General features: G+C 37.9%; 1 protein-coding gene across 5 annotated transcripts in view; it reads right to left on the minus strand.

Moving 5' to 3' along the window:
• Positions 1-26121, minus strand: part of CDC14A (cell division cycle 14A) — a 184429-nt gene that overhangs the window by 28847 nt on the left and 129461 nt on the right. For all 5 annotated transcript variants that reach the window (XM_073810345.1, XM_019920029.3, XM_073810342.1 and 2 more), the window contains 2 exons: positions 24064-24202; positions 8103-8262 (listed from right to left, as the gene is read on the minus strand). In XM_073810345.1, the coding sequence (XP_073666446.1) occupies positions 8103-8262; positions 24064-24202 (299 nt within the window). The remainder of the gene's footprint in view (positions 1-8102; positions 8263-24063; positions 24203-26121) is intronic.

Below are 26121 nucleotides of genomic sequence, written 5' to 3' on the forward strand. Positions count from 1 at the left end.
CTTAAGCTCCTTAAGGAGTTTACTTAGGTACACTGGCTCTCAAAGAAAATGAAAACATTATATATTAAGTCCCAGCTCTCAACCTCTGGAGAAGGAAACCATGTCTTTTCCAAAGAAAAAATATATATATTTTACCATATAATACTTGTTTGTCATAGGTAACAACAAACTACAGAAAAGAGATTAAAAAAATATTAAAGCCACCTACATACTTACCATCAAAGTAAAACACATTAGCATTCTGTCATATAGTCTTCCAGACTTTCCCCTGTGCTATCTATACATACCCACCAACACATTTCTTCCTCTCAAAAGGAGGTTGAATTATACATGCTGCTTTGTAACCTACTTTTTCACTTAAATATACTACAGAAGTGTTTCAGGGTAGATTTTAAAAATCTTCTACATTATCATGTTTTATTGCTCCATAAAATTCCATTGTTGAGATGTATCAAATTTTATATATTTTGCCCTAAGTCAGGCTGTTTGCTGTCTTTCATCACTATAAACAGTTCCAACAAACATCCTTCTATAAACACATGGTTTCTGAACACTGTCCTATTATTATTGCCTTAAGATAAATGCATAGAAGTGGAATTGCTAGATTAAAGTCTCCTGCTACATGTTATCAAACCGCCCTCCAGAAAGGCTACACCATTTTAAACTCCAAATAGCAATGTTTAAGAGCTTTTTAATCCCCAAACCCTTGCTAATACTGCATACATTTCTTTAATCTCATACAAGTTGATAGGCATAAATAGCATCTGTGTTTCTTTCATTCCTAGAGAAGTAGCACATTTTTTTATATTTACCAACCATAAGGGCCCCCATTTTCTTTTATTTGTGTACATGGAGTTTTCACATTGATATTTTTTATAAATTTATTTATTTTCTTTATTTATTTTTGGGTGCATTGGGTCTTCATTGCCGTGCACGGGCTTTCTCTAGTTGAGGCAAGCAGGGGCTACTCTTCGTTGTGGTGCGCGGTCTTCTCATTGCGGTAGCTTCTCTTGTGGAGCCCAGGCTCTAGGCGTGTGGGCTCAGTAGTTGTGGCTCGTGGGCTCTAGAGCACAAGCTCAGTAGTTGTGGCACACGGGCTTACTTGCTCCACGGCATGTGGGATCTTCCCGGACCAGGGCTCAAACCCATGTCCCCTGCATTGGTAGGTGGATTCTTAACCACTGAGCCACCAGGGAAGCCGCACATTGATTTCTTAAGAGCTCTTTACATTAAAATAAAAAAAACTTTCATTTGAATGTGTTGTAAATATTTCCTTCCAGTTGATTAATGTGAGGAGAATAACTCAGAGAGATCAAGACTGGGGGCGGGGGGCACAGCAGTGGTCTAGTGAGAGAGGACAGATTGGATTAAGGTAGGAGAAACTGCCTGGAACTCAGGACCTGGAGAAGGAGGAGGGAGGGGAAAAGATCTGGACACACAGTACAGGTCTGAAAAATATCTGCTAAAATATAAATCATGGTTTTTTTTGTCTCAACCTATCTCCCCTTATTTTATTTCTGTGGCTACTGTAAGAAGTTTTAGCCATTTTTAGGACTAAGAATATAAAATATATGAGTTATAAAATTCTTAGTAAATGATTAACAGCCTTCAAACTCTTGACAAAAATAGTTATATACAATATTATTCAAAACACATTTAAATTACAAAATTAAGAAACAAAAAGCCCCACACACCTACGGTCAATTAATCTTTGACAAAGGAGGCAAGAATATACAATGGGAAAGAGACAGTCTCTTCAGCAAGTGGTGCTGGAAAAGTTGGATAGCCGCATGTAAATCAATGAACACACCCTCTCACCACACACAAAAATAAACTCAAAATGGCTTAAAGACTTAAACATAAGACAGGGCACCATAAAACTACTAGAAGAGATCACAGGCAAAACATTCTCTGACAGAAATCATACCAATGTTTTCTTAGATCAGTCTCCCAGGGCAACAGAAATAAAAACGAAAATAAACAAGTGGGACCTAATCAAACTTACAAGCTTTTGCACAGCAAAGGAAACCATAAAAAGAAAAGACAACCTACAGAATGGGAGAAAACATTTGCAAATGATGAACCAACATGGGCTTAATTTCCAAAATACACAGCTCATACAACTCAACAACAAAAAAACAAACAACCCAATCGAAAAATGGGCAGAAGACCTAAATACACATTTCTCCAAAGAAGAAATACAGATGGCCAATAGGCACAGGAAAAGGTGCTCAACATCACTAATTATTAGAGAAATGCAAATCAAAACTACAATGAGGTTCCACCTCACACTGGTCAGAATGGCCATCATTAAAAAGTCTACAAATAACAAATGAGGAGGATGTGGAGAAAAGGGAACCCTCCTACACTGTTGGTGGGAATGTAAGTTGGTGCAGCCACTGTGGAAAACAGTATGGAGGTTCCTCAGAAAACTAAAAATAGAATTACCATATGATCCAGCGATCCCACTCCTGGGCATATATCAACAAAACTATAATTCAAAAAGATACATGCACCCCTATGTTCACAGTAGCACTATTCACAATAGCTAAGACATGGAAACAACCTAGATGTCCATCAACAGATGAATGAATAAAGAAAATGTGGTACATATATACAATGGAATACTACTCAGTCATAAAAAAGAACAAAATAATGCCATTTGCAGCAACATGGATGCAACTAGAGCTTATCACACTAAATGAAGTCAGAAAGAGAAAGACAAATACCACATGATATCACTTATGTGTGGAATCTAAAATGTGACACAAATGAACCTATCTATGAAATAGAAACAGACTCATAGACATAGAGAACAGACTGGTGGTTGCCAAGTGGGAGGGGGTTGGGAAGGGATGGAATGGGAAGTTGGGGTTAGCAGATGCAAGCTTTTATATATAGAATGGATAAACAACGAGGTCCTACTGTATAGCACAGGGAACTATATTCAATATCTTATGATAAACCATAATAGAAAAGAATATTAAAAAAAGAATGTATATATATATATATATAACTGAATCACTTTTCTGTACAGCAGAAATTAACACAACATTGTAAATCAACTATACTTCAATAAAAAATACTTTTATAAAAAGAAAAAAAAACTATATAGAAGAGGACTTTGGTCTCCTGGAATCCTGAATAAGCCACGCAGACAGGAATATAACCAACCCCTGTATTTATTAGGGTACTTATAATATATACTAGGTCACAAGTGCCTGCGTGGGGAAAAGTATATTAGAAAATAGAGTTCCATTTGTCATGAGGCATAAATCAATCCCAAGAACTGGGGGACCGAGGGCAGTTTGAAGATCTTTCTCATCAGGTACTGTTATACTGCATTCTTTATACCAAATTCATTCCTCATGATGACTAACGATGAACAAAGTCACAAACGATAAATGCCGAGAATTTAACCCAGGCCTCTGTGTGCTCTTGGGCTCCAGCCCCTTTCCCCAGAGTCCCAGTGTAGCCCCCCTCTTGCTCTCAGCTACTCTGGAAGCAGCAGATCCCCTGAAACAAAGCCACACGATTGCTGGCAATGGTGAAGAAGCCTAGTTCAGGGAAGACCCTGATATCTTGGCTCCCCCAAGGACGGGGGTCTGTTCTCAGACCCCCTGTCGCCCTCTGGAGGGTCTGAGCATCAGTGCGTTTTCTTCTGGATACAAGCCTGCCCTACATAAAGACAGGAAAATAGAGCCAACTAAAACACATAAAGAAGGAGAATTTTTAAAGATATTGTTATTTATAGGTGATGGTCTAGCTAAAGAACAAATAGCATAAAATATGAAGATGTATTTTATTCCACCAGTTGTTCTCTATATGCAGACAAGATGAAAACCAAAATCAAATAAATTAAATTGTGCCCACAGATTTCAGCTGGATAAATTACTGACCAACACATTAATAAATTTATTTACTAATGTTACCATTAATAAAATGGTAACAGAGAAAACTACTAGGGAGGCCATTGTGTATGCCATTAAGAAAAGATATTTTAGATGAAATATAGCACACTATGGAATAAAGATGGAAGAGTTATAATAGAAAAATGACATAAAAGGAGAGTTTGAAATAGAAACAAGTAAAAATAGAAGTCTAAGGACTGAAAGAAAAAGACAAAAATGGAATTTTTAGCAGATTTAAATGATTTGGCAAGGAAAAATGACTGGGTCATCTCTAAAATTCTTTTCATCTCTCAGATGTTAAACCTATGAGATGTAAAAGTTGGAGAAAGGCAAAGAGGTCACCTTCATAAATTGTTTCTGATCAATAAAAAGTTTGGATTTATCAGAGCTCCCCAAATTCGTCTCCTCTTCCTTTTCCCTGCCACTGGTTCAGACCTCGTCACCTGGACCACTGCCTCATGACCAACTCCCTGGCCTTCCAACCCCGGGCCACACACAGACACCAGCACCCCTTCCACAGCACAGCCAGGGTGAGCTCCTCAAAGGGTGAATCTGTGTACTGTCACTCCCCTTACTGATAGCCTCTGGTGGATCCCTGCGGCTTTCAGATTGGACCTGGAATGCCTTAGTGGGCCTAAGAGTGGAAAGAAAGGTGCTTAAAAGTAGGGCCTTAGAGATTTAATTTTTATTTCATAGATTTTTTTAAAGATGTACCCTGCTCATAGGCAAAGGATTTTATAAATCATGGTAACTCACGGCTAAACGTCAGCAGCACCTGTATCTAATTAATATCTCTAACTCAAGAGTACACACTGACTGGTGTGCTAATACTGGACTATCACCCTAGAGTAGGAAAAAGATAAAAGCAATTGCAGTTCCAGGAGAAATTTATGAGGACACGTTGGCTAAGGTTATGTCCAAAATGACTGTATGCAATGTACTAGAGCCACAGAGAGGACCCAGTGGAGAGGCAGCACAGTACAGTGAGAGGCCTCAGGGTCAGAGGCCAACTCCGGAGCCAGAGTGCCTGGGTTCAAATGACAACTCCACTCTGTACTTTGTGATCTTGGGCAGGCAGCTTAACTTCCTCTACCTCAGTTATGTCATCTGTGAAATGGACCTTGTAAAGGTGCCTGTTTCATACAGCTCTTCTAGGGCCTAAAATTAGTCCATGTAATAAAGTGCTTAGGACAGTGCTGGGCACATAGTAGGTGCCATTTAGGTGGTTGTTGTTGCCCCGTAAGCTCCTCATTTAACTCCTTATACATCTGGCACTGTAAAGAAAGTGCATTAGATTCCATTTAAAGCCATTTTTTAATAACCCCAATACAGAATGGATCCTAAGGCCACTCAATGTCAAAATGAGCACTTATTGCTGGTACTATTTTATATTTGAGCATATGCTACCCTTGGATAGCTTGGATTATTACCAGTTTCATGTCTGTATTCTTGTTTGTTTTCTGTGAAACTGTCAGCCTTCACTCATTCAGGTAATATTTACGAAGGCCCTGTGGGCTAGGAATAGACTTATGATGAGAGCAGATAGAAGCCTCCATCCTTACAAAGCGTATTGCCCAGCAAGGAAGGCGAGGTAAGGACCATGGAGGAAAAGGACAGTGCAAGGCAGGGCCGTGAAGCAGGGAGCCCCCTCCAGACCCACAGGATGGGCTGTGTACATTACATAGTTCCTAGCCCAGCACTGAAGACCAGGTTCAATAAAGGAAAAGCCTCTATTTTTAAAAGATTTCTCATAACTCTAAGTGGGCGAAGAGAATTCATTAAAGCCACAACCTACTCCATTACTATGGCCTGAATCATTCTGGTTCATACTCTTGATTATTTTCCTTTTACCCACCCCGTAAGCACTGAAAAACTATACATTCAAGCTCCCCAAATCAGGTAACTACGGAGCTTCCCAAGCTTCCTAATAACCAATCACAGGAAAATTCCTATAGGCATAGAAATCAAAAAATAATTTGCTATCTCTGCTTTTGACTTAAAAAAAAAATACCTCTAGAAGAACACTGGCTTTTTGCACTTTCTCTGTATATAAACTAAATAAATCCAGGATTTCCATGGGCTTCTATCCTGAACATTGGTAGAAGCAGCATTCTTGACGTATTTTCCCAACTGGAATTCACAAGAATGATAAAGGAATCACTAACTCTGTTACACTCACTTGAGTAAACTAACTCCCCATATTCATGGAGACAGCACCAGATAAGCATAGCAATAAAAAGGTCAGAATCAGAAGAGGTACTTGCACAAAGCATCACCTAACTATAAAGTCGTCCAAAACCCATAGGTATGTCACTGTCTACAATCTTAACCACACCATCGTTCTCTAGTATTTCTGAACTCTTTCATTTCTGTCCTCTAATTTCAAAAATAATAGCACTTCTGAATGAGAGCTAAGTAATTAATTTGGGGGGTGGGAAATAGGAACGAGGTAAAACAGCCAACATCTGAATATATGCTCATATTTCAAACTGACTTATTTTAAATTTCAATCATATTGCATTCATCACCCTTCCAGTGATAAATAAATGTTAATCAGTCTCAAGTTCAACAAACTGGGATCTAAAAAAGTATGAGAATGAAATGTTCTAACTACCAGATGTTAATTTAATACAGATTATGATATAAAAAGCATTATGTTCCTGCAAGATAAATATATTTCTCAGATAGATGGATGGGTTTCATATGTGCCTCTTCAGAGGTCATAACTCAAAAGCCTTATTTACTTGAACTCAAACCTGGGGAGGAAATGCTGACCAGAGCAACAAAGTGTTCTTGTTTAGCTACATTATCTCATTAAAATGTCAGTCCAGATCCTTTTTGTTTGCTTTGAAAAGGCCAAACCATAACACAGAGACAAGAAAAGGTCTACAAGGGCTCTGAACATCAACACGACCTTGGCTAATAAGATTTATGCTTGGTCAGGACAGATGACTCAAACCAGTAAACTTAGCCACTTCATCAGTGGCTGTCCTGGAGAACATACCACAGGGTTGAAAACTCAGTTCCTCCAGCAGTCCCCATCCTTCCTCTTGAAGAAAACACTCCCTATCTCCGAGCACTCTTGTTATCTTTCCTGGTGAAAAAAAATCTGTTTGGGATGCCAATTGTTGACCTAACAGAGCTATGATGCATTCTTTCCATCCTTGAGGGCTAAGCTTGTTCAAGGTCCTTGTCCATGTCTAATGGGTCACTGCCTAATTGAATGTAAACCTACACTTGCTACTTAAATATTTTAATAGCTTTTTTGCCCCTTTAGTGACATAAAAATATAAATATAAACTAGGTGCTTAGCTTCACCTCAGGCATATTGTGGTAGACAGAGCTAAACTAGGAGTCAGACTACCAGCTCTTAAGGTGGCCCCACTACTTGAAAACACTGCAAACTTGGGCAAGTAAAAAATTTTGTGCGACCCGGGTTTCTGATCCACATAAGAGAGGAAACTAGAACAAATTATTTCAAGGTTGCTTCTACCTCCAAAAATGCCCATGATCTTAATTCTTAGTGAATCACTGTCATTTTTATTGAGGTAGCAAGTATAATAGAAAAAAATATGGGTTTGAAATCAGATAGACCTGGACTGAATCATGTTTCTGACACTGAGAACTTCTCTAATATTCAATTTCCTTATTATAAAATAGAGATAATATTGACTAACTCACCAGGTAGTTATGGAGATTAAATCAGACGATGTATGTCAATTGTTTAAAGTGGTTTGTTTATAATGGAGTCTCAATTTAAAAGAAAAAAAAAGTTGCCCCTGATTATGTTTTCAACTCTGGACTTACTTTAGAAATCATGAATTTGAGGCTTCAATGTACCACTTATGGTATATAATATCCAACTGTCCCATTAAGATTTTTCTTGTTGATATCTATTTCCATTTTAAAAGAGAAAGTTTGCTTTTCTATTTCTTTTTTGTAAGTATTTTCCAAACCAGAGTAGACTCCTTTATAATTGTACTCCTTAAATTACAGCTTTTTTCTTTTTAAGGATAATTGCTTTCTTTGCTTTTATTATTACTTTATAGGTGTTGACTCCATGCCTAAAAATTTAGTACTGCAGCATTCAGACAAGAGATGTGGCTATGTTATATGTGTTCAATTGGGAAACAAAGAAATGCAGAACGTTAGTCTTAAGGAGACACGAAAATCTTCCTGGAAAAAACTCACCTCTCCAAATCTCTCCACGTTTTGTATTTTAGATAAGTTTCCACCAATAGACATATCATCCAAGCTAGAAAGAATTTTATTAATACTTCCTTCACTGGATGGTCTATTTTTCAGTTTGGATCGGAAAATGTCTCCTTGGACCCACAACGATGCCTGTTTCCTGTAAAAAGGAGAAAAAAACAAAATAATCTTTGAAATAAATGAGTATCACCTCCTCAAAAGTATATCTTATAGACAAAAAGATTAGCAGATAGACATTTGCAGATCAGACTAGAAAAATTATGAAGTCTTAAAGAAAAATAAAGTCATTTTCTGAATGCCAAAATAAATTATTTAAAGTTGTACAGATGAACTGGTTTGCAGGGCAGAAATTGAGACACAGATGTAGAGAACAACCAAGGGGGGAAAGCCGCAGGGGGGTGGGGATGGTGGTGTGCTGAATTGGGCGATTGGGATTATAAAATGGATAACTAATAAGAACCTGCTGTATAAGAAAATAAAATAAAATTCAAAAAATAAATAAAGTTATATATTAAATACAAAACCCTTCTTCCAATATATGTCTATATAGCCCTACATGGGTTGACTATTAAGGTTCCCAGTGTTTAAGACAAATTCCACAGCCATAAAGACAGTGAGCCAATTTGTCTTTTAAACATGAATTTGAAATCTGTAATATAGTTCTCAAATAGCAATTTGATACATCTGTAAAAATAGCTGGAGTGAAATGGACTCAAAGATGTGGTGAATAAACTTAAGTTAGATGGAGATAGTACCTTAAAAAAGTACCAAACACCTAATTGTATGTGGTATCATGAAAAGCCATGAACATATAACTTTACAAACCCACTCTTATAACCTAAAAATAAGGTTTATAGCCTCAATTAGATGATCCTTTTGGAAAAAGAAAATGTATTTGACGTTCATCTATAAGCTTTCCTTTATTCAAACAAGACATATTTACAACTGTTTTCAAGGTTATAAGAAAAGAACTTAAATGTGTAAGTAAAATGACAATCTGGGGCTACTATTTTTATTGATCGAGTCACCTTCATGTATTTCTTTTAAGATAAATTACCCCACAGAACAGTTTTTGTTCTGTACTATACCATACTGTACAGATTAGAATTCAACCAAAAACATTATTGTTCATCACAAGGAATACCAACATGCAATGAAATAATAGCATTATCAGGGAGATGCCACCAATAAGAACATAGATTTCTTTTGTAAAGCAGCAGGGAGACCGAGTAATACTTTCTCTCAAAGGTTCTACATATCACAGAAAATCCAGGTTAAAACATGAGGAGAAAAACAAATAACCTTCCCTGAAATGTACTGTCTCATTGAGCCCTCAGGAAAGGAATCCATCTTTCCTTTTAAACAGGAATCCGTCTTTCCTTTTAAACCATGTTTATTCTCAAATCAGAACTTTATTGTTTACAGTTAAAAATTGTTGAAAGTCTTGAAGAAGAGTTTATCCTTTAAATTACAGCAAAACTTTACATATGCAATCCCTCCAACCAAGCAAATCCATATCTAGGTATTACACTACAGAAATACACGCTTGTGTACAAGATACAAACACTTGTTACAATGTTATTTCTAATAGCAAAATAATGGAGACACCCTAATGGACAACAGCTTATTAAATTACAGTAGATCTATTCTGTGAAATATTATGTAGTCAGTAAAAAGCCTGGGATGGACTCACATGTGGTGACAGGGAAGAGTAGCTATGAAATAAAGCATTAGTGAATGAATAATATAAGTGACAGAGTGTGGAAAGTGTGACCCTGTTATTAAAAAACAAAAACAAAAGGGAAAAAGGTTACAATTCACAGTTCACAGTTATTTAGAAGATTATATGCCAAAATATTAATGAGTTACCCTTAAGAACAGTGACAAAGGAAAATTTTGCTTTCTACTACATAATGTCTACACTTTTTTACTCTTTTTAAAAACAATGTGCTTTGTTTGCTTTTGTAAAAAATAAATGATCTGAAAATAAATAAATACAAATATAGCTCAAAGCAGAACAAAGATAGAGTAATTCTGAAAAGGAACCTTTAAAGTTGCTATCATAAAAGATAGCATGCAGCACATGACTACACTGTGTTAACAAGAGCATCTTCAGAAGTCAGGAGAAGAAGTGCCCAAATGTTAACAGCATAGGGTAGAAATGAATGGTTGAGGGGTTTTCTTTATTTTAAATATAATATCCTACCCTACTTTCAAATAAGAAATTTTGTTTTTCTTTTACTTTTTGCTCATTTTTCAATATTTTCCAAATAAAGCAAAAGAGAAAAAGAAATACCTTTAGATGTAATTTCTGAGACAGCCTGTATGGATACAGATATATAGATGTAGAGATAGATATGATACAGATATAGATAGCCACTATAGATATAAAACGCTGTCCACATACAAGACTGACTTTTCATTCCTAACATTGTTCTAAAATTGAAACTAGATTAAAGAATGTTTCTAAATACATTAAATTTTAAAATAAAAATTTGGTGAATTTTTTAAATATATGAATAAAATTAAAATTCCAGAAATCCACACACACCAATTCACTAAGGAGTATGGCAGTATCTACCTTCTATCATGGCAGATTTTTTTTGCTTCTTGGAAGCAAACTACTGAGGAGTGTTTCCTGAGCTTAGGATACATAAATTGATGAGGTAATTTTTCTATACCAGTTGTAAAAATATGTATTCAAAACGAACTCTTCTTAACTTTTTCTCCCCTTGTGGAAATCTTCATAAAACCATGGAATAGCCTTCCTGATACTTTGTATCTTCAAAAATTCTTGCTTTAATTTTTTGCTCCTCCAAACTTTTTTCACTTACTGTTACATCTAGCATAACCTTTTATATGATGCTTGAATCTATATCCCTCCAGTAGTAGTAAACAAAAGCACAGCCCTTGGCACAGTATGGATACTTCAAAAAAACAACTGTTAAATTTATAAATAATAGAGGTCTTGGGCCTCTGGTCAAAACCCCACAGTAATAAAGAACTACTTCTTCACAAGGAAAGAAAACTCAGCCCTGTCACAGATAATGAAAAAATCAGCTACATGAAACACCCAGAAAGGACAGGGATAAACAGATAAGACAGAATTCCTGTCCCTCAAGAAATTCCCAGGACTTCCCTGGTGGCGCAGTGGTTAAGAATCCACCTGCCAGTGCAGGGGACACAGGTTCGATCCCTGGTCCAGGAAGGTTCCACATGCCGTGGAGCAACTAAGCCTGTGCACCACAACTACTGAGCCTGTGCTCTAGAGCCCACGAGCCACAACTACCGAAGCCCATGTGCCTAGGGCCTGTGCTCTGCAACAAGAGAAGCCACCACAATGAGAAGCCCACGCACCGCAATGAAGAGCAGCCCCCACTCGCCGCAACTAGAGAAAGCCCACGAGCAGAAACGAAGACCCAATGCAGCCAAAAATAAATAAATGAATAAAAAATAAATAAATAAAATAAAAATAAATTTAAAAAAAAGAAATTCCGAGGTTAGTATGAGAAAAGTAAACAACTGAAATCCAATATTAAAGCCCTATGACCAAGATTTGCTTGCCTAGGAGAAGGGGCCCTTAACTCAAACTGAAAGAATCAGACTGAAGTTGTCTGAGAATCCAGACATTATCTAGAAAGATGAGCAGGGCTTAGTCAGCAAGAGTATTCCCCAACAAAAAAAAACAATGTGGGCTTGAAGAAACAGTGATATCAAAGAACGCAGCATGTATGGAAAACTGTTGTTTGGCTTGGCTGAAGCCCTTCTGCTTCAGAGAAGAGGAGAAGGGAAGCAGCTCCTAGCAAGCTCTGCGCACCATGCTAAGGGGCTTATCTTAGATCTCAGAACTGAAGAGAAGACCCTGTAAGGATATTTAGGTATAAAAAACATGAAGAGGGAACAGAAGCTGAGAAGCTGGAGGCCCAAGAGGACAAATTGAAAAAAATTCTAATTCCAAAATGTTATAAACTTGCTGCCAACCTAAAGATGAAGATGACAACATGACACCTTTCCCTTGTTCAGTTTAAAAGACTCAATCTGTCCCATCACTGGAAAGACTTCATTTAAACCTGAATATACAGATGATAAGGTGTCAAAGTTGATTTATGTGTTGCTGAGCGATGCTGTACTCAAGTGCTCCTTAAGAAAAAGCAGCACTTCACGCAAATACCTTTTTTAATGACAGTGGAAACCACGTTAGCTTTTATTGTGGTGCCTATTACTCCTTAAAAGCCTCATCTCAAACAGAAGAAGTAAAACATGTATTTTTAAGTATTCAGCATTTAAAAATCAAATCCTGTGAAGCTAACACACCAACTCAAAGTAAATCCCCCAGTAAAGTAGTGCATTTTCTGAGAGAGCGTGACATAACTGACCCTCTACCAAAAAAGAACAAGTGCTTTGAAGTAACTTTGAACGGAGTCTTGTTGAGAAAAGTAACCAGTGCTAGGGTCATCATTTTTGGCCATGTCCTGGCCCTAGGTTAGTCAGGTTTGGGCTAGCCAAGCCTGGGACATAAGGAAAGAACTAATTAACTTCGCCTCATTACGAGCCAAGTCATAGCTAATTCTGATATAAAACCTTCATGAGTCTTTAAAAAAAAACAAAAACTGCTTTTAAAATTCCTCTAAAGAAAGTCAGGTCAGTTGCATTGTTACAAATATTCCTGGTTTTGAATTCAGAACACAGTGGCAGCCACAGTGCAGCAGCTTCTGTTTGTGGCTGATCTCTTCTCTCTCACTTTCCTGACTGTAACCGAATCCCATCTCCACACCATCCTAACTCTTCCTCTTCATCACTTCTTCCATCCTCAACGCATATTTTTTCTAGTATGACCTAATCCTGACCCCAGTGTCCATCCAAAGCCACCATTTGGTCATTTCATATAAAAACCCAACCAACTCTCTAGCTCAACCTAGGCCTCCTCTAGCTGTGACTTGAGCACCAATCTGCCCTGTGTGCCTCCTTCCACTGCCCCAGGGCTCTTTCGGAAACAGAGTAGTTCCTGGTTTAAAGAATTGGACTAATGAAATGGTCTAACCTGATATCAAAGGAAGACAGACTAGACAGCAGTACCCAAGATTCAGGGGGTGGGAAGGAGACAGGTATTCAAGGAGTTCTACTCTTACTTTGGAGAGTAAGAATGGAAGATTTAATAGGAAGATGCTTAGAAAGAATTTATGAGGGTGTAGGGAAAAGTTCTTGATTCTGAAATACACAAGGAGAGAAAAAAATGACTTAGGGAATTCCCAAAAAGATTCAACTAGCTAATTCTCATTTAGGGATAGAACCCCACAATTAGGACCTAGATCACTGGTATCATACCAAAGTACAAACTTTATAAGTAAACCTAATGCTTTATGGCTTACATTTTGTTTTTCCAACTCTAACCCTTTTACACAGGAAACATAGAACTAGCATTATTCAGTCAACAAATAAAACATTTTAATAAGAAAAAAAAGGAAACAAAACAAAAACCATTCAATCTTCTATCTTCAGTAACTGATATGAGTATTTCAAGATAAATTTCTGATGCCATCGTTGCCAAAAATTCTTACATATACCTTATCCTTTTTACTTAGACCCATATTAGAATTTTATTTTTGCTTAGCCAATAGATTCAATGCCAACTGAGAGTCAATAAATGGATCAAATGATGCAACAGTAAATACTGAAAAGCAATATAACTGTAACTGCAAAAATATGACTGTCAAATAAACAGTGCAAACTCAAACCTATGCAATGTGCTTGTTAGTTTAATAAACAAATCACAATATTGTCTATTATTAAGTTCTTTTGTTCACAATATTTCAAAATTTAAGTACTGTATTTTAGGAAAGACAAGTTCTTAAATCTTCAAAAAAGATTATTAAAAAAATTAAATCCATATTTCTTGACCTAGCCCATGTATCTTAAAAAAATACTATAAATAAATTATAATTTAAAACCCAAGCAGTTATTGTTAGACATTTTTAAGCACTTTTCCATTTTCTTGAACAGGTTTTCTTCATCTTATTTTTAGTAATTTCCTGAAATAAAAACCAGTGGTTGAACTATTAATTTCTATTGTTGTTCAATCCAATTGTGAAACTAACCAAATGCCATAAGCACCAAACTAAGTGTTGTATAAGCTGATACCTACAAGTAAAAATGAGCCACAGACTCTTGTTACACAATGTGGTTGGTGGACCAGTAGCATAGTTATCACCTGGGAGCTTGTTGGAAAGTGCATTTCACAAAATCCCCAAATGAATGTTACACACTTTAATAGCTGAGAAGTACTGCAGATAACCGAAGGCTTATAACTAAATTATAATGCTGAAAAATATCCAACTTACTGGAAGTTGATGAAAATATCTACGATAATAAAGCAGAATGGGGCAATTTCTGATTTATGGGTTTAGGAACAAAAGAGTTCAGCCACAACATTGCTTTCTTAATGATAACTTCAAAGTGAAAGCTCTACTTTGCAAATACGGAACTCCCTGCAGAATCCAGATTTAAGCTCTGAGTTCTTACTGCCTCAGGAGGATTTTAAAAAATAAAAACAATAACAACATCATATCAGTTCCCGTAAGTAAAGGATCTCTGTGAGCTGAAAGTCCCCATGGGAACTGCATACCTGTCCCTCAAGGATCCCTTTCTAATGAATGAAAGCTTCAATGGATCATGATCCAGAGGTCAGCATAGTATCACACAGTGAATATTCAACAAAACAAATCATAAAAGCAGCCTGGGGCTTCCCTGGTGGCACAGTGGTTGAGAGTCCGCCTGCCGATGCCAGGGACACAGGTTCGTGCCCCGGTCCGGGAAGATCCCACATGCCGCGGAGCGGCTAGGCCCATAAGCCATGGCCACTGAGCCTGGGCGTCCGGAGCCTGTGCTCCGCAATGGGAGAGGCCACAACAGTGAGGGGCCCGCATACCACCAAAAAAAATAAAAAATAAAAAAAAATAAGCAGCCTGATCCCGTCTATATACTATATATATTCTACAGGCTCTCTCTGAGAAGGATGAGTTTAGACTTGTCTCAGTAATAAAAGAGGCATTGTTGTGCAGCATTTTAAGAACTTTGAGGATATTTGGTAGAAGACATATTTTGGGTGCAGAATGGTATTTTTAGCTTAAGAATATGAACTTCAAGTAGAAGAAAAACACCTGATGGTTGTTTTGCAAATAGCTTTATTTATATCCTAGAAAAAATGTAAATATAAAATTTCAGTCCGTTACAAAAGGGATGTCTTGATCAGCCAATACATAAATTCATCAGCTCACAAGGATTTTAATAAACATCTCTCTTACTGCTGGTGACATTAAGAGGAAGGTTTCTTCAAGGCATAGAAATCAACACCTGGGTACACTTTGGTGTTCAAGGACTAGCACGATGTGACGAACCAGCTTTCCTAAAGTCACAGATTTAGAATTAACATTATCTAAAAAGCACTGACTGGATTTTTCACTTCTGAAAGAATGCAATCCCTCTAACTTGTTCAGTCATTTTCGACAGATGAAAACCTATTAGAAAACTTTTTAATCCTCTTTCTTTCCTAATGAACCTGTTACTTATTCATGCTTCTACGTCATCACTGACATCACGCTCTTCATTTCTCATATCATTAGTCAGTCTTCAAAGCCTGAGATTTATTTCCTTGAAATGACCTGGTGCCCATCTCTAATTCTTCGGTCTAACTTCCAGCCCCTTTGACAAGTCCCTGTCCCCTAGATTTTAGTAGTAGTCTCCTTTTTAGCCTCTCTGACTACAATCTCCCTCCATTCTATTCATCTTATACATTGCTGCAGCCCAATCTTCCTTAAATAACATGTCAATCATGCAACTCTACTACATCAAATACTCCAAAGTAGAAATATGATGAATAAGAGAAGTCTGGAATATACATGTTCAAATTAGGATCTGTGTATCTTACTGTACATATTTACTGACTATCTACCCAAATGTATACAATGTACACAGATGTATTAGTTTCTTCTCTAAACAAAGCTGCTATCACAAATTACCACAAGCTTAGTGGCTTAGAAGAACACATATTTACTTTCATACAGTTGTGGAGGTCAGGAGTCCATCATCAGCTTCACTGAGCTAAAGTCAAATTGTTGGCAGGGTTGGTTCGTTCTGGAGACTAGGAAGGGAGAATCTGTTTCCTTGCCTTTTTCAGCCACCAGTGGCTGCCCATACTCCTTGGTGTATGGTCCCGTCCTCCAGCTTCAATCCAATCTCTGTTTCTATCATCACATCACCTTCTTGTCTAGTTGACTCCTCCTGTGTCCCTGTGATTACACTGAACCCACCAGAATAATCCAGAATAATCTCTTCACTCTGAGATCTTTTACTTGATCATATTTGCAAACTCCCCATTTATAAGATCAAGTGGGGTTTATTCCAGAGATGTAGGTCTTATTCAATTTTTTTTAAAAAAATCAGTGTAATCCACCATATTAACAGGCTAAAGAAGAAAATCACATGATCATATCAATCAGTGCAGAAAAAGCATCTGACAAAATTCAACACCTGCTCATAATAAGAACTCTCAGAAATACAGAAATAGAGGGGAACTTCCTCAACTTGATAAACCTCCAATTAATATTTCATGGTGAATGCCTGGATATTTTCCCCCACCAAGCCTGGGAACAAGGGAAGTGTGTCTATTTTCACCACAATTATTCAAGTTCTAGCTGGTGCACCAAGGGAAAAAAGGGAAGTAAAAGACATAGAGATTGGAAAGGTAACAAAATTCTCCCTATTTGTAGATGACATGATTGTCTATGCAGCAATCCCCAGGAATTCACACACATTTCTTTCTCTCTCTCTCTTAAATTTCAGGATACAAAATAAGTATAGATAGAAAGTCAATTGTATTTCTACGTATGAGCAATTAATACATGGACACTGAAATTAAAAAAACAGTATCATTTATAATCACTCAAAAAATTTGAAATACTTAGGTGTATATCTAACAAAACAGGACTTATATGATGAAAGCTAAACAATGATGATGAAAGAAATCAAAGAAGATATAAATAAATGAAAAGACATATTGTGTTTATGGATTAGAAGACTCAACAACAGTAAAGATGTCAATTCTCCCAAAACTGATATAGCGATTTAACACATTTACATCAAAATTGCAGAATGATATTTTTGTAGATGTGGACAAGATTATTCTAAAATTTATATGGAAAAGAAAATAAACTGGCATTGCTAAGACAATTTTGTTAAGGAATGAAAAATGGGAGGAGTCATTCTTCTGTTAAGGCTCTCTACATAAGTACAGTATCAAGAGAGTACAGTATTGGAGGAAGAATAGAAAAATACATCAATGGAACAAAATAAAGAACAAAGAAATATGCCCATCTAATTGTTGACAGAGATGTAAAAGTAATTCAATGGAGAAAAAATAACCTTTTCAACAAATGGTGCCACAGCAACTGGACATCTATAGGCAAAAAAAAAAAGAACCTTGACCTAAGTCTCACATCTTACACAAAAGTAACTCAAAAGGAGTCACAAACTTATGGGGATCTATGGCTAAGCAAAGAGATCTTAGATCTGATACTAAAAGCATGATCTAAAAAAGGAAAAAACTGATAAATTTGACTTCATCAAAATTTAAAACTTTTGCTCTGTGAAAGATTCTATTAAGAGGATGAAAGACAAGTTACAGACTGAGAGAAAATATCTGCAAACCATTTATCAGACAAAGGACTAGTATCTAGAACATTAAAGAACTCTCAAAACTCAATAATAAGAAAACAAATCACTCAAAGAATAAACAAAAGATTTGAACAGATGCTTCATCAAAAAGTTATATGGATGGCAAATAAGTACATGAAAAGTTGTTCATTATTACTTACAATTTCAATGCAAACCAAACCCACAAAGATATATCATCACACACCTAGCAGAATGGCTGAAAAAAAATGCTGGCAAATATGAAGAGAAACTCTACCACTCAAACACTGCTGGTGAAAATGTAAAATGGTACAGTCACTCTGGAAAACAGTTTGACATTTCTTATAAAACTAAACACGTACCATACAGTCCAGCAATTGCACTTTTGGGCACTTAACCCAGAGAAATGAAAACTTATGTTTGAACAAACCTGTACATGAACATTTATAGCATCTTTATTCATAATAGCTGAAAACTGGAAACAGTTCAGCTGTCCTTCAACAGGTGAATGGTTAACAAACAGCAGTACATTCATACCTTGGAATGCTACTCAGCCACAAAAAGGAACAATTATTGCTACATGCAACACCCTGGAGGAATCTACAGAGAATTATACTGAGTGAAAAACACCAAGCCCGAAAGGTTACATGCTCTATAATTCCATATATATAACACTCTTGAAATGACAAAATATATAAAGGAAGGACAGATTGGCAGTTGTCAGGAGTCAAGGAGGGGATGTGGGCAGGGAGGAAGTGAGAGTAGCTATAAAAAGGCAATGTGAGGGATTCTTGCAGTGATGGAAATGTTATATCTTAACTGTATCAGTGTCAATATCCTGATTGTGATATTATACTATAGTTTTGCTAGATGGTAGCATTAGGAGAAAGTGGGTAAAGGGTACACAAGAGTTCTTTCTGTCATTTCTTACAACTGCATGTTAATCTACAATTATCCCAAAGTAAAAATTTTAATTAAAAAAGTGTGTGTGTGTGTGTGTGTGTGTGTGTGTGTGTGTATTATAGTTGGATCACTTCACTCCTCTGCTCAAAACCCTCCTCTGCTGACTTTTCATCTCATGCAAAGAAAAGCCAAACTCCTACAAAGGCCTAGAAGGATGCCTGATCTGACCTTTTTCCCCTTAGCCTCACCTCCCTTGCTCTCCCCATCAGCCATGGTGTCCTCAGGCACATTCCCACTCAGAGCCTCAGCAGCTGTTCCCTCAGAGGAAAACCCTCTTCTCCAAAACACCCACGATTTATTCTATCAGTTCTTCGAGATCTTTGCTCAAAAGTCTTCTATGAGCCCCACCACTACCACGCTATTTAAAACTGCCTTCTCGGGCTTCCCTGGTGGCGCAGTGGTTGAGAGTCCGCCTGCCGATGCAGGGGACACGGGTTCGTGCCCCGGTCCAGGAAGATCCCACATGCCGCGGAGCAGCTGGGCCTGTGAGCCATGGCCGCTGGGCCTGCGCATCCGGAGCCTGTGCTCCGCAACGGGAGAGGCCACAAAAGTGAGAGGCCCACGTACCGCAAAAAAAAAAAAAAAAAACCTGCCTTCTCTTCCTTCCCCTATTCTTCTGTGCTTCATTTTTCTGCATCACACCAATCATGGTCAGAGAAACTATATAATTTATGCATTTGTTTATTAACCACACAACCAATCAACCCTCCTGCACCTTCTTCTTCCTCCCCTCCCCCTTCCCCCTCTCCTCCTCCTCTTTCTTTTTCTTCCATCTCTATAGGTCAGAAATTACTCTTTCACTGCAGCTTACCAGGTGCAAAGAACACTGCCTACCAGTGGCTTTCAACAAATAGTTGTTGAAGGAAGGAAGGCAGGAAATGAGGGAGAAAAGGAGGCATCCCTGCAATCTGGGACAAGAATGATATGGACAGGTATATTAAAGACCACTGAAAAAAACTTAAAACCAACAGAAAATTGTAACAGTAATGTTCAAGATGGAAAATTATTTTAAAGTTTTATCATTAGGAGCTTGTTAAAAGAAAGTAGAACCATAAATGAACCCTTTCCCTCTCACGGTTTATATGTAACAGAGAAAGTAAACTTTTATCAGCTAATAGGAGCAACATGAGAAAGGTAAGAGAAAAATCATTACTGGCATAAAATGTAGCTTGGAAGAAGGCTTGAGGTCATGTTTGGAATGGTTAGAGAAAGGCATGTTAAATAATCTTGCCCAGCAGGATGGTTAGAAAAAGTCAGGGAAGGAACTGAACAGAAGTGCTTGACCACCAGAGCCCCCCAGGCTCCCTGTGACCCAGCACCTCCTCCAGCAGACCACAGCACCGCTCTGCAGAGGAGCGGAGACTACCTTGGCACCTCATGCTCCTCTGCTACCCACCTAAGCAAGTGGCCCCTCATCCGCTTGGTTACCATACCCCAGAAGTTGCTGGGTAGAAAGTCATCAGAGGACTCGTACCCTCTGGCCTCTACTGATGACCCATCTGGCTCTAAAAGCTTTTCAGAACAAAACCCATCATGGCTCACATCCTGGTCTACCTTTGTCACACCAGACGATCAACACTTCCAGGTAATCCAACATCAACCAGGCCCTTATTTCCAAATGACTCTCTTGTCCCCTAATTTCCCATCCCACCCCCTCAAATCCAATATTGTCTAATACATAGATTCTTTGTAGAAAATAGAAAAGGAAATGCTTCACAACTTGTTTTATGAAGCCAGCATAACCCTGATACCAAAACTTAACCAAAGTATTACAAGAAAAGAAAATTACATACCAATGTCCTTCATGAATACAGAAATCCTTAACAAATATTAGCATATTGAATCCAGCCATATGAAAAAATAATAGCACATCATGCACATCATAGCTCCACATTCAAAAATCAATGTAATTCACATTAGAAGATTATGATTATCTTGATAAATGTAGAAAAAAACTGACAAAATTCAATACCCATTATTAATAAAAATTCTCAAACTAAAAAGAGAAGGTAATTTCCTCATTCAGATAAAGGTCATCTATGAAAACCCCACAGCTAACGTCATACTTAACGATGAAAGACTGAATGCCTTCCCCTTAAGACTGAGAACAAGACAAGGATGTCCATTTTCACCACTTCTAACTAACACTGTAATGGAAATCTTAGCAATGAGAAAAAAGGAAAAAAAAAAAAAATTACCAGAACTAATGAATGAAAATAGTAAGGTTGCAGGATAAGAAGTTAATTTTTAAAAATCAGTTTCAGCAAAATTTTTAATTTTGCTCATTAAAAAACATACAGCACATACATCTGACAAAGAACTCATATCTAAAATATATATACAAATATTGAATCATTATGTTGTACACCTGAAACTAATATAATGTTTTATGTCCATCATGCCTCAATTAAAAAAAAAATCTCACTGAAAAGCAAAAGTGCTCTTGTGAAGCTGCCAGATACAACCTTAACTGCTTTCCCTAATATTAAATAATTTGTAGAATAACAACATCAGCTCTGTATATAGTACTGTGAAAAATAATGGTTTTATATTAACTTCAACAAATACTTTTAATTAAAAAATAAAGAACTACCACAGAAAAAATTTTTTACTGGGTAAAGACTTGGTCCAAACACCTCACAAAGGAGATACATATATAAAAGGTGTTCAAGATCATGAGTCATCAGGAAAATACAAATTAAGATACTATTTCACACCAACCAGAACGGCTTTCCCCCACCAGTCATCCCCCTCCCCTGCTGAGGGCCTCTATTGTCATGTCCCTGTCAGAAATCATCTTGTATATAAACTTATACACTTGTTTATTGTGTGTTCCTTCCACTAGAGATAGTGACACCCTGGGAGGAAAGGACCTCGTCTGTCGCATTCACTGTTGCAGCCCCAGGATCAGGAGCATTGCCTGGCAGAGAGTGTGCACCTGACATACATCTGCTGAAAGAATGAATGTCACTAACACAGTAAAGTATGTCTTCTGCCATGAGGTACATCAAGACATAGTCTCTTTTTATTTTTTTAGTGAGTTGGGCTTTTTTTAATCTTTATTGGAGTATAATTGCTTCACAATACTGTGTTAGTTTCTGTTGTACAACAAATCAGCCATATGCATACATATGTCCCCACATCCCCTCCCTCTTGAGCCTCCCTCCCACCCTCCTTATCCCACCCCTCTAGGTCATTGCAGAGCATGAAAAGACAGCCCTCAGAATGGGAGAAAATATTTGCAAAAGACATAGTCTTGAATAAGGAAAATAGGAGAGAAGGAGAAAACAAAATAAGTGTACACAATTAAGTAAAGCAAAATACTATGTCTGGTGCCACTTAGAGGCATAAAGTAAATTAGGCCATAGACCGATACCTAGAAGGAGGCAATCAGAAAGGCCTGTGAAAGCCCATGAGTAATGCAGACATTTCTCCATAGAAATGGCTCTATAGGAAATACTGCAAAATATAGAAGGTATAGTGCCTCAGATCGAGAACCTGCCTTCAGGAAGGTTCTGACCTAAACATTAGTAATAACTGATTTTAATATCTCGTTATATAAGGAAGTCATTCCTGCACCTCAGATTCACAGATAGTAGAAAACTACAGTATTGACTCACACCTAAGTAAATAACCTAAGTTTTGCCGCTTAAGTATCTATAAATGAAAAAGCCTTCAACTTAGAATGCCTTTGCCTCATAACCCTAATTTCTTCTGTTATTATTTTGAGACATGGCAGAGAGAGAAGGCAGAGTAGGAAGTAGGAAGGAGTATGCAGGCATGAAGTGGGAGGGTTGTGGCATCTGGTGGCCTGAGACATTTAGGTGAATTTGACCAGTGGTGTTCTCAGGAAAATCTCCTCACCTTGTGAACTGTACCTAGCAGAGAGCCAGGGGCAAGGTGAGTATTCGGTAGGTACCTAATGAATGAACATTCTTCCAAACAATGATTTTAAGAGATGGCTTAAAGATCCAGGTTTAGGAATGTTTTTTGTTTTCTAACCCTAAGGCCATTTATCCAACTTTAGTAAGTAATTAGCACAACAAGCCCCTGGCAGATACACAGCACAAAGTCCCATGCTGTAGGCACACATAATGCAAAATAATGGAAACCTCTGGCAGAGAATCTGACAAGAAGAAAGCTCTAAAATAATATAATTATTTGATTTGCATCTCACAGGACAAAAACCTAGGAACTTGTCTTCTTAATGATCCTGTTCTTGGGTATTTTTTCCTTGTGTATTCATTACACTTCCACCTCATTCTTTTAAGCTAAGGTATAACTGCACATGTTTCAGCATGTCTTTTCCTATCACTTATTCCCTCTGGGATTGACAATTAAAGTAACTGCTCAGTAAGCTCAAATCCTTTTATCCATTTCAGATGCTTAAAGCTTGTTTACAGCATCTTTCTATGAAATTCATGATCATTTGTTTCTCACCGACATAAAATGATTTAAATGGGAAAGGAATTATCTGGAAAAGAATGCTATTCCATATAGATCCACACCAGAATAAAAAGAAAAAAGTGAAATTTCAGTATAAGACATCACCAATTGATTTTAGAGCTGGACCTAAATCAGCTAGTGCTTATTTCATCTCTTCATTTTCTTAATGGGTAAATTAATGGTAATTTCTGAAATTTTAAGGGGAAATCAGAAAGGATTGTACTCTTACAGGTTAAACCTCTCCGCCTTGCGGGCTGGGGTTTGACAAACAGTTAATGAATGAGTACGTGAACAGATGAAGGAAGGAATTTATAAGTATTCTTCTAAATAATGGTCATAAAGCTAGTTAGCGGTATAGCCAGGACTAAAACCCAGTCTTCTTTATTTCTTCCTTGGTAACTCAAAAGCTGCAGCTACATGAGCAGCTTAGTTAGTTGTCAGAGGAGCGGCAATGTCATCGAAATCCTGGACTGACCTCTGTAGTGTGTTTTTTCTCGTTCTGCTTTTAGATGTGCAAACAAAAAAAAAGAATGAAAAGTGCCAAGTGGGCTGACATAAGAAAATTGCACTGTAGCCAGATCACACATAGAAAATGACAGAAAAAAGGTAGGCAGAGATGGCTCTGTGATTTTCTCCTCACTCTCACCTGATCTAAGAAATATAAAAGGTACAAAGTTAGAATGCATTAGCTGTCAAATCAACAACGTTCCATTAGAGGTACAGCCTTCTCTAACAATGCAGCCATTTCACAACCACGGGCTTGACATAGTCCACAACCAGGGAACAAGCGGCAGAAATAATCAGGAACAAGAACATCATGTGATAATGGAGACACTATACTTACTCTTCCAGGAAGTGCTGCTGGGGTCCTATAATAGAGCCGGGCCGGCATATTCTGATCCAAGCAATTATTTCTGCGTGTGTAAACCTGTAGTGTTTCATGACATAACAGGCTATCAAGGTCCCTGTTCTTCCAAGACCAGCTGTAAGAGAGGGAAACACAACAAGAAATACAAAATACAGCAAATGTACCCACAAAAACTCTGAAATTAAACCCTGTCCAGAAGATGCTATGGTTTCAAATATAATACAAAATTTTTAAACCCAGGCAATAAGGTAATGCTTTTTCATGATTGGGGGGAGGGGTTGAAAGATAATTCTAACTCAAGAAATTTTTAAAAAATAGATCATAGAATCAAAATAAACATATGTAAAAATATATATAAATATCAGAGCAAGTATCTTGAAAATTATGGAGAGTTCAACCCCCGAGGGCCTTTGAGAATGACCGTCACTGTGAACATTGTTAAGGCAATACTGGTTCTAGACAAGCACTTGCAAAATATCAGCTGTCAGGGACTTCCTGGCGGTCCAGTGGTTAAGACTCCACGCTCCCAATGCAGGGGCGCCCGGATTCGATCCCTGGTTGGGGAACTAAGATCCCACATTTCACTGCAACTAAGTCCACGTACCGCAACTAGAGAAGCCCGTGCGCCACACCAAAGAGCCAGTTCAGCCAAAAGTAAATAAATAAATTTTTTTAAATATATAAACTAACTTAAAAAAAAAACCAGCTGTCAGGTGTCCCCATGCTCCCCATCCTTAGTTCCAGCCCAGGCTGAGATGAACCTTCAGTTAACAGTTTGTGGACTTCCCTGGTGGTGCAGTGGTTAAGAATCTGCCTTCCAACACAGGGGACGTGGCCTTCAAGCCCTGGCCTGGGAAGATCCCACATGCCGCGGAGCAACTAAGCCCGTGCATCACAACTACTGAGCCCACGTGCCACAACTACTGAAGCCCACGCGCCTAGAGCCTGTGCTCTGCTACAAGGGAAGCCACCGCAACAAGAAGCCTGTGCACTGCAACAAAGAGTAGCCCCCGCTTGTTGCAACTAGATAAAGCCCACACACAGCAAGACCCAAGGCAACAAAAAATTAATTAATTTAAAAAAAAAACACTTTGTGTGTGTGACTCTGAGTCAGTAGCGTAACTGATTATATTATCATGATCATTCTTTTAAGCCTATGTAAATGGTGAGGTTTTTTTAAACTTATCGTAGAATAAGGAATTATAGAATCAAAGTAAGAAGACACCATAAGTATCATCAGGCCCCATTAGCTGCCTAACTCATGACTGTTTCAGTACTATCTCCACCAGGTGGTCCTAACCTCTATGGAACTCCTTCAGAGACCAGGATTTCATTATTTCCTCAGCCAATAGGTATTGATGGAGCAGCTACTACCTGCCAGGTACTGTGCTAGACGCTGGGGATAAGGTGACGAATAAAACAGACATGGTCCTGGCCCTTATGAGAACACACAATCCACTAAGAACCAAGCCAACAGAAGTGCTCAAGTTTCCTTCCTTGAGGCTCTTAAATTTTTTGGAAACTTTTGTGTCAACATATTTCTTATGTTGAACCCAATTTCTGTTAATATATTTATTAATTAATATAATTAATTATATGAAATTATATGAAATGAATTATATGAAATTAATATAATTAGAAATGATTTTCAAGGATGTATTGGTTACTATCATGATCAAAATGTTCTTCAAAGGGTTTTTACAAATTGCGATTTCTTTTTCCTCTCTCCACAGAAACAAAAGTGATAGGATGAAGATGGCAGTGTGGGAAGACGCGAAGTTAGCATCTCCCCACGATTAGGGCACCTGCCAGCCACCAGTGGGGGACTCTGACGCCCAAGGAGATGGGAGGAACCCCCAAGTGAACTAGTAGGATGTGGGGGGACTGAGGGGGGAGCAGAAGTGGAGGCCAGACAGGATCGGTGCCCCTGAGGCCAGGGAGATCAGGAGAGGCAGGCAGGAGGGACTCTCCAGGAAGAGCAGGAGAGGAGTGGAGGGTGATCGCCTGGCCCTCCAGGGAGCCTGCTGGGCTCCC

The sequence above is a fragment of the Tursiops truncatus genome, chromosome 1 (assembly GCF_011762595.2).
Source record: "Tursiops truncatus isolate mTurTru1 chromosome 1, mTurTru1.mat.Y, whole genome shotgun sequence".
In the NCBI taxonomy this organism is placed as follows: Eukaryota; Metazoa; Chordata; class Mammalia; order Artiodactyla; family Delphinidae; genus Tursiops; species Tursiops truncatus.